General features: G+C 44.7%; 1 protein-coding gene across 1 annotated transcript; it reads right to left on the bottom strand.

Annotated features, from left to right (window-relative positions):
* Positions 1–1,545: 1,545 nt before the first annotated feature.
* On the bottom strand, positions 1,546–6,802 carry LOC141473036 (sterile alpha motif domain-containing protein 9-like). The gene is made up of 2 exons (XM_074160348.1): positions 6,758–6,802; positions 1,546–6,230 (listed from the first exon to the last, which is right to left on the bottom strand). Exons 1-2 carry the CDS (start codon positions 6,759–6,761, stop codon positions 1,546–1,548), a joined length of 4,689 nt encoding a protein of 1,562 aa, XP_074016449.1. The 5' UTR covers positions 6,762–6,802.
* Positions 6,803–9,744: the final 2,942 nt, after the last annotated feature.

The following is a 9,744-nucleotide window of genomic DNA, read 5'->3' as shown; positions in this document are numbered from 1 at the left end:
AACCTGCCTTTGCCCAATTAACTTTTCAAACGTATTCCCCCTCCTTCGCCCCCTGCATCAAGGGTGGGGGACAGACTTTGGTGGTGTTCACAGGGGGCTCCCTCTAACACTCCAGCTGTCTTGCTGTTCAGATGCTGTCATGGTTCCCTCCTCCAGTGCAGCTTCCAGCTCACCCATAAGGTTAAACTTAACACATAAGTGCTTGCTTAACCCTGATGAAATCTGCCAGCCTGGATTTCCCAGGCAAAAAGTGCAGCCTCCCTCCAAGAGTCTGCTTTGCTGTTGTCTCCTTTCTTCCCTTGCCTTCAGCCTGGGAGGTACAAGCATTGCCTGCCCAGCAGCCATAAGCTTTGCTTCTGCTTCCTGAGGCCAGAAGGTGGAGGCCTGTATTACAATATTCTTTGGTTTCATCCTGTTTGTTCTGAATTCGTAGTGGCTTGCAATTCCTTTTACAGCTTTTGGCTATGCCCAGATCTTGACTGAAGTTGGAAAGGCTAATCATACCTTGCTACTGTTAGAACTATATCTGCAGGTAGGGTAATTAAGCTCATGTAGAAATGGTAACTCTTTCTAAAGGTTGTTTATTAGTTTAAAACTTAAGGTATATACAGGTTTTCTGGAAATTTTAGTGACAATATAGTATCAAACAATGTGACGCTCCAAGAATAGCAGGCAGCTTTATTACTAGAAGTTTGATGTGATGGTTGCAGATACAGTGCTGACAACAAACTCCTTTGCATTTTTCAAATTAGTAAATCAGTCTACACAAAGAATGTTTTTAAGCATGCATATATACAATAGACAAATTTGAGTCTTGTGTGGACATTTCTTGGATAATGCTGCAAAAACATTGCACCAAGCACAGGAATTGTTTGGACTGTGATATCAAAACAGCACTTACAAATAATCTTATGTCATCAATATCTAACTGTTCATGTCTCTGCACCCCTCCCCAGATAAAGATATATCTAGTATGGTTTGTAATATTTACATGGAGAAGCAATGTAAGAGTGATGTGAAAAAATAGGACTATTTTTTATCGGTCCCGATGTTTGCAAAATCATCTTAAAATTTGCTTATTTTCCCTTTGCTTCTGTACTGGCTGTTGGCTTGCAGTTGATGGGCAGACGTATTTCCTACGTGGTACATGTTAGTGAGCGAAGTAGGTTAGAGCCGGCGTATATACATGCTGTAAGGTCACTGAAACTTTTTGTTGCTGATTCAGAAAGAAGCAAAAACTTACGGTTACAGTTGTGTGTCCCATCCCCCGTCATCGTCCCCCCCACATATCCACAAGGAAATATTACAGTTCTTACTGGCTGAAGTTTGAAATCTTGCTTGTGGTGTCTCCAAAAGTATTAAAGGCTTCTATTTCAAGATATATTTTACTAGTAGGTTTCAGAGGTTTTTTTAGATATTTGGTCATTATTGTAGTAGTTGTGGTGAATCTTGCAGTTCAGCCAGCGCAGTCCACTTTTTAAAAATGTGACAGTGGGCAATTTCATTGCTGTATCTTCAAAAAGTACAGTAGGTGCTGTTAAGCTACTAAATACTTGGCATTCTGCTGGCAGTTGGATTATTTTCAACCTCAATGTTGAAAGCAACAAGACCATTAAATGAAAAGCCTAAATAAAAGGTCACATTCTCATTTCCAGGGGGCACTGAATCTCGATGGAGTGGCAAGATAGGAAATTCCTTCACATGACCACGCATAAATAAATTTCTGTCCTTGGTCCAACCAGAAACTCTTTTGAGGATGTCACGAATCTTGCCAATATTCCATACAGTTCCATGTAGCCACTTCATTCTCCTCTCATCTAAGGACCCACAAATTAATTTATCAATTTTAGTTTTGTGTACAATCTTAAGTAAGCCATAACCCTTTCCCAGAAAAAAATGAGTGTAGATTCTTTTCTTCCTGGTAGGAACATCTTTCATCTTGATGTCATACAAACGTTTCAGGGTTTGAAGGGCTGAGTTTAGAATTTCATCTTTTTCTGGACTAGGCTCTTTGTCTAATGCCTCATCTGGCCAGTACAGCAAGGTGAGCAAAAAGTAGGCACTTGCTGGAAATTGTCTTTTTCCTTTAAAAAATCTTACACTGAGGTCACGAAGAGTTTGCAGTGGAAGAAGTTTGGCTGATCCTGGTGCTAAGCATGATAATGTGATGTGGCACAAAATATAATTGATCAGATCGTTGTCCTCTAGCCTGTCCCTTTGTGGGTTTTCTGTATAGAAACTAAGGATCCTTTCTAGCTTTTCAGCTGACCTGTTCTCTTTCTTATCTGTTAAGAATGACAGGATATTAGTGACACTACCTCCACCACTCTTATAAATATTCATGCGCCTAATCAGCTGGCTCTCAGGGCCACCTTTGCTTTCCTCCAAGAGTGATGTTGAGATGAAGAATTTGGCATATACCTCTGACTGTCTTTTTAGCCATTTTCTGGGATTATAAACTTGTTCTTCTTTTTCATCTCTTTCATCTTCCTCTTCCTTCTCATGGGTTTTATCTGTTTGGAAATAACTTAGGTCTTCTGAAATCCATTCTAGAGCATTGTACAGGTTCTGGCGTAAGCCTTTTAAGCGGGAGTGAAGCCTTCCCCATGTTTTTTCAATTTCTTTAGGAATGTAGTCTGTGATCAGGTATTTCACAAGCTCGGAATATTCCCCCTCTGGACTTCTGTGAAATACAGGGATTGTGGACAAAAATCTAAGAAGACGACATCCTACTTCTACTTCTCCAAAAAAGCCAGCATTGTTCATAATGTCACGTTCTGCTTTTGCAGCCTGTTGTGCAGACCTGAAGCATTTTATAGCTTTAAGAGCAATCTCTATCTTTTGAACGATGTTTTCAGGAATGTCATCCTGTGTCATTTTATCCACAGTGAAACTAAACCATTTCCTGTAGACTTGACCTTCTGTATCTAAAATGTAAGAATCGTTTGGCAAATGAAGTTTTGCCACCCCTGCCCAATATTCTGCATCTTTAAATTTTTCATTGATGTAATGCAGTCTGGCAAGCTGCTGGGCAAAAAAAGCATCTTTTCCAAGGAGTTCGTATGCAGCTTTTAAAATAGCTATAGCTTTTTCACAGTCTTCAGCTTCACAGACATGTTCAATGAATGGGGAGAAAAGAGTGTCAGTATTGTCACCCCTGCTTCTTTTATCACGCCGAATAAACAGATCTCTGATGAACTTTATGAATTCATCCCGTCCAAATCTGTTTCCAAAGAGTGTCTTTTCCTGAAGAAGTGTCATTGCAAGTTGACTTTGAGGTTCATTCCCTGAAAGCTGATGCAGGATTTCTTTTGCAACCAGACAGTGTATTATCTGAACAGATGAAATATAGGTGGTACTTTCTCTTAGCTCAATAAAAATCATTCTTGCTTGTTCGCTCAAGTGAATTTTGAAATCATATGCTCTTGATGTTCTTTCTGTATATACCCCCAGTCCCAGAAAAGCCTCACAGTGTGACAATGAAACATATGAATTAGGTACATAAAAATTAAGCAATGCCACATAACACATCAAACGTGTATCACGAGAAGAATGGTCTATGCCTTGCAATATGTGCCCTACAAAGTCTCGTACATATGTTTCATTGAACTCCTCACACATCAGGACAAACGTGAGTATGAATTCTGGCTTGACATCTTTCTGCTTCAGTTTCTCAAGTTTAGTTTTGAACAGAGTTTTCTCTGAGTCTGTCAGCTTGTGAGTGACAGCAACTGTGTCCAGTGGAGAAACCTTGCAAAGCCTTTCAGGGTCATTGGATCGTCTGCAGCACATGAGGATGAAGTAAGGTCTGGGGGAATTAATTTTTCTGATTGCTACAGCATCCGTTAATTCATACCTTAGTTCTTCTAAATAGTCTTCATCGTAATCTTCAATGAGGAGGAGCACAGGAAGACAATAACTGATGTCTCTTTCTTCATATTCCCTGAGTGCAAGTGCATGCTCACAGACGGTTCCAGGTGAATAGGAGGTTTTGATAACAGCACATCTTAAGTCCTTTCTTCTTTTCCATAGAACTTGCCGTGCTATTGTGCTTCCACCACTTCCAGGATGGTGAAATATCTTTAGTTTAGCCACAGAACAGTTGTATCCGCTTCTTCGTAAAATGTCATCTAGGAGTTTGCTAGCATCCTTACATGCTTCGCGTTCAATGATTTCCCCACAGCGTCCTTTTTCAGCAAGCCAGAAGTTTTCCCAGATGATTTTTCTCCCTCGGTAAAAATTTTGTTCTATTTCTTGTATTTCTTTTTCAGTCAAAAAATCTAATTTGATATCATCGCATTGGTCAACACAAAGGATTTCTAGGGAAAAGAGTTTCTCTTCTTCCAGCGAGGGAAGTGTACATAGCCCTCTAGTGGAAACTGGCAGATGTCTGGGTTGTGCTGTAGAAGGCAGCATTGCTTGAATGGTGGCATCTATGTGACTTAGTTTCATACCCACGACGCTGCATCGTTCCAGAGTCTCAACGCTGCAGGAAGCCTGAGCTAGATTAGCCCACTTCCCATAATTTTCTCTGGACTCTGCAATGCAAATGATGTACTCCGTGCCGTTCATCTCTGTATAGAATTCCTGAAAAGTGTCCACCAGTGTTTTCTGCACTGGTGATAGCAACAGGAAAAGCACAATGAAAGACCGCTTTGGCAGGATTTCGTCACAGATACGAGTAATTGCTTTCTTAAGGTATTTTTTTTTCGTTCTAATCCATGTATTTTCATCACAAGGTTTTTCCTCCCCGAGGAAGTCACTGCGCCCATTGCAGAATATCCAGCTGGTCTGATCAAACAGGCACAAATGTTTCTGGGGGGCGGGGTTGCTGGTCTTACTTTCATTGGCAAAATCCTGTAAAAAATAAGACCTTGTTGCATGGTGTTCTTTGTACTTGCTGTACAGTCCTGACACATTAGAATCTTCATCAAAGTCAAAGACACAGAAGATGTTCAAGTGCATTAAGAAGTTGATATAGTTCAGATTATCCTTTTCACATCTGTTTGTGACAAGGATGTACCGTAGGGAATCATCTATATAGCTTTTGCCATTATTTAATAGAATTGATAACTTTCTTCCTAAATTTTCAGATACTTCTGTGTGCACTTCTGCCCTGGAGAGCTCAGCCTTTTCTCTTTGAGCATCCCTGTCTTGTAAGCCCTGAATAAAAGTAACTAAATCATTGTGCTTTACAGTTTCAGACTTTGCTCCTAGTCTCTGATAGAGAGCTCGCTCTTTTGTCAGGTTCACCTTCTGGCTGCCTTCATTGTATTTTGGCAAATAGACTTCAAAACATCTGTTCTTCACTAAACTGAATGTTGGTTCAATGTCAACCTCCACCACAAATCTTTGTTCCTGAGACTCTCTTGAAATAACTTCCACAAAAACAGGTGGGTGAATACATTTCCTTGCAACTTCCTGTACATCTTCGGAAAAACATTTTTCTATATAATCTAATGCATCAACGTAGTGTTCTCGCTCTTTGACCTTTATGCCAATGATCTGCCCATGTTTCCAACCCCTATCCTCAACGCTGTCCACGATGCCAAAATGTATGGTGCCATTGGTCCGAATGTTCATGCAGGCTGAAGCAAATCGTATCACTTCACAGGCAAATTTTGACTGCAGTTGATTTTTGTTCAGTTCTGCAGCAATGGCAAAAGATTTGTATTCGTGGCAAGGAGTGATTAAATCATTGACTCCTGATTCTGGAGCAAGAACTCTGTCTTTCACATATTTGAAGTCAGTATTCTGACTTCCAAAAGGTCGACAGTTGCTGAGCTCTAAAACTTCATCAGTACTTTGAGGTTGGGATTTGTTACCTTTCTTTTGCTTCTTGCCAGAAGTAGCAGCTGTGCTCTCTCTGCTGGTTTTCTCACCTGGACCACAGCTGTCTCCACTTGAAGTTCCTTCAGCAGGGGCATTTTTGGGTCTCACTGGATCCGTTTGTGCATCTGTTTTGTCAGACGTTTTGCTGATGGAATGCTTGGTTTGCTGTGCATTTGCCTGTAGCTCCCGAAGTTTGTTTCTCTTGCAGATCAACATGTGGATTTGGCCTCCCTTCATACCTATGTTCTTGAGGAAAGATTCATCCAGTTCCATTAGCGCTGGACCTGTCACTTCTTCCGCATGTAGTTTTTCTACATACTCTTTCTTGATTCCAGTAGATTCTAGCCAACATTTGACATGGTTCTCATTCCATTCATTCACAGGTAATTTTATGTAATCTAGAAGTTAAAATTATGTATTAGTAATACAAACTAAAAATACGCTAACGTGCTTGACAGGGCACTATAATCCTTGCAGAACTGGCCATGTTGAATGCTAGATGGTTTTCTTTCTACCAGTCACAGTGAGAGACCGCGTCTTAACTTCTCAAATATGTCAGTTCTGGTGACTAAAAGCATCGTTTACCTTCATCAAAAGCAGCCTTAAGTGACAGCACAAGACTATAGTGAAGCAGGAAGCCACGAAGGAGGTTTGGACACTGTCCTCAAAGGGAGACGTGGAAATAACCCAAAATATTTTTTGAAGGGAATGATGTCATGAAGTTACCAGAACAGACAGCGTCTGGATGGGTTGTTTACCCACTTGAGTCTTTATTTTCTGCTAAATGAAGGTAGCATCGATACAAACCATAACATGATGTTAAGAGTACCCATTAGTTCCCCACCAGAGATGAACTCTTAAAATGCAGGTATTAAAAAGCAAATTGCTACATATAAAGTGCAGATTTTCTGAAAGCAACACATACCCATTGCCTTTGATGAGGGAAGTCCTGTTGTTAAGGATCAAAACCCTAGAGGGGAAAAAAATAATTGTCTTCAGACTTAGTTACTACCATTGCTGTGTTAGTTGACTTTTTTGTTCTTTTTTCCCAACCCCCACCCCACCCTTTTGGCCCAGTTTGGTAGTTTCTGTACTGCTAAAAGCCCGGTCTTGCCACCTACGTTGCTGTGTGCCTGTACTGAGTGACGGCAGCTGTTGTGCTTCTGACAGGGGTGTGTGGAGGAGGAGATGGGGTTTTGCTGGAGCAGCTGTGCTGAGAGCAGCTACTTCTGTTAGATACTGGCAAAGGAGGCCCAGCACTGCGGTATCCCCTTAGCTTGCATAGTATCTTGCTTTTGATTCCTGTCTTTTTCTTGCTTTCTCCGCCTTCCCCTGCCTCTTGCTCTTCCCACTTCCTTTTTTTCTCGCTTTTTTTTCATGTACTCTCTCTTCCTCTCCCTGGTGGTTTGTTTTTTTCTCTCCCTCTCTTTTTCCACATCTGTTCTGGTGCTCATTGGATTTTTCTGCCCAACCCAACAGAAGATTTTTTTGTTTGGTTGGTTTTGTGTTTTGGGTTTTTTTTTGTTTGTTTTTCCAGTGGGGTGTCCTGGCCTCATACATGGTATCTTCTGCCTGGCTCAGGCTCCATTTACAGGGGGGCAGAGATGGCCTGCAGCGGGCAGAGCCGGTTCCCTACGGCAGGAGGAAAGGTGGTAAATAAGTCTGCTCAGTGTGACAGCCGAAATCTGTGGTTGATTCACACAGTCAGTGGTAACCACCCAAGAGCTACAGACAGGCCAGCGTGCCTCACGGGGAAAGGGACATGGTGGTGCTGATGTATCTCTTACTGTAGGGTGAAAGCTCAACTCCGTGCTGGGTCAGCAGGTGTCTGGAGCCCGGTCAGCTCCATCCATGGAGCTCATGGTGGTACAACAGCAACAGTCACAGCCTCTGAATTCTGGGAGCAGGAACCAGTGCAGACAGCACAGAAGGCGGTTGTGAGACTCCGTGCAAGCTCCTGCGATGTCTGAAAGTACAAAGGTTGTAAATGAGGGAAGGCAAAGAGTGCTCGCTCCCCAGGACCACAGCTTGGCAAGAGGTGAGCTCAAGAGATGGTGGTGGTTTGGGGAGATACTGGGCCTGGGAGAATAGGGGATGCTGGAAAAAATGGATGGGGCTCTGAGCAATAGGGTCATCTTCAATTAGATCAGGTTGCTCAGAGCCCTGTCCAACCTGACCATGAATGACTCCAGGGATGGGGTGTATCTCCCGCCCCTCCGGGCAACCTGGACCAGTGTTTCACCATCCTCAGCGTAAATTTCTTCCTTAGATCTAGCCTAAATCTTCCCTCTTTTAGTTTAAAGCCGTAGGCCCTCTCTAAGTACCGAAAGGCTGCAGTAAGGTCTCCCGGGGCCTTCTCTTCTCCAGGCTGCACAACCCCGACTCTCTGCCTGTCCTCACAGCAGGGGTGTCCCCTCTGGCCCCACTCCAACAGGTCCATGTCTCTCCTGTGCTGAGGCCCCGTTTTCTCAGCCCCGCGCTCGTCTTCCTGCCACGCCCCTGCACCCGCTGACGTCAGGCGGCGTTTCGCGGGAAAACGGAACTTAACGGGGAATCGAAACTGCGGAGGGAGCCCGGGGTGGGGGGGGCGCAGAACCCCGCGCTCGGGGGGGCTGGGGGGGCGATCCCACACTGTTTTAAGAGCAGCCCAGGACGGGGGTGGTGAGCGGCCGTGGTTGGGGGGGGGGGGGGAGCTTGGGTACTGCTGGTGGACAGGGAAGGGATGTAGCCGTGGGTGTGTGGGGGCGGAGGTGTCCCCGTCCGAGTCTGTCCTGTCCCCCGAGCTGCTCAAACAGCCCCACTTAGGGTGAGCAGCTCTTTCCCCAGGCGGAGGTGGGGGCCGCAGTGGTGGTGGTGGTGGGGGGTGTGTGCATCGCTCTTCCAAGGTCTGCTACCGGTAAAAAGTAACTGCCAGGCTGGGAATAACCTCCTGCTCCCCCCTCCCCAGCGCTTACCTTGGGTAAGGGAAGGGTCTCCAGTGCTGTCCGGCCAGATCCTGCCTGCAAGGAAAGTGTTTCCAAAGGCGGAGAGGGATAGAGGGAAGATGCTCCAACCTGCTGGGCAGGAGCCTGAGCCGCGGGGGTGCTCCTGCAGCGCTCCTCTTATAGATGCCTCTTATAGATGGCACCACTGATACCCGGCAATAAGAAAAGTGAAACTGCTGCAGACAAATATTCTTGATAAACCACCGAGTCTCCACCCCCTTCGTGGCAGTGCTGTTGTTGGGTGGTGCCGCTGTCCCCGGCGCTGGGCTGGGGAGAGCCCCCTGGGTGGCTGCCCTACCAAAACTGGGGACATGTCAGGGTGCTTGGGCAGGGGTGGGTGTTGGGGTAACTTTTGGGTTTGTTTTTTGTTGTTTTGGTGTTTGTTTGGTTTGGGTTTTTTTTGTTTTTTTTTTTTAAATTGGGCAGATCCACCTGCAGCCCACTTACTGCCCTCGGAATCACCTACCTCCTCCCTCCTGGCCAGCTCACCAAAGGCAATAGTGAAGAAGAGATGGGCAGGGACAGCAGTGACTCATCAGCCCTCTGTGCTGCTGGGGCACAGGTTGGTTGTGCTGGTACTTGCGAAGGGAGTGCCCTCTCACCCTTCCACACCCCAGGCTGGCTTTTTTTTCCTGTAAATCACGTGGTCATTTATCAGCTTGTTTCACACACACACGAAAAAAGTTATTTATGGGTGTATCTGTACTGCACAGCAGTAACAATTCTTGTAGTGTGCATCTGTTCCAGCCATCGGATCTGCTGCGGGCCCAGCGCAGCTGTAGCCGTATCACCCTCTTCCCCTGCTCACAGTCCCCAGCCCTGCCTCTGAAGGAGGGAGCCCGGCCCATTTCCCCAGGCACACATCGTCACTAAAAGCCGTAGGTTTTTTTTAATCTGAGTACAAGTCTTTATTTAGTAGACTTACAAA

Source organism: Numenius arquata, chromosome 17, assembly GCF_964106895.1.
Source record: "Numenius arquata chromosome 17, bNumArq3.hap1.1, whole genome shotgun sequence".
Taxonomy (NCBI): Eukaryota; Metazoa; Chordata; class Aves; order Charadriiformes; family Scolopacidae; genus Numenius; species Numenius arquata.
The sequence above is the reverse complement of the archived record's forward strand: the minus strand, read 5'-3'. Positions and strand labels throughout refer to the sequence as shown.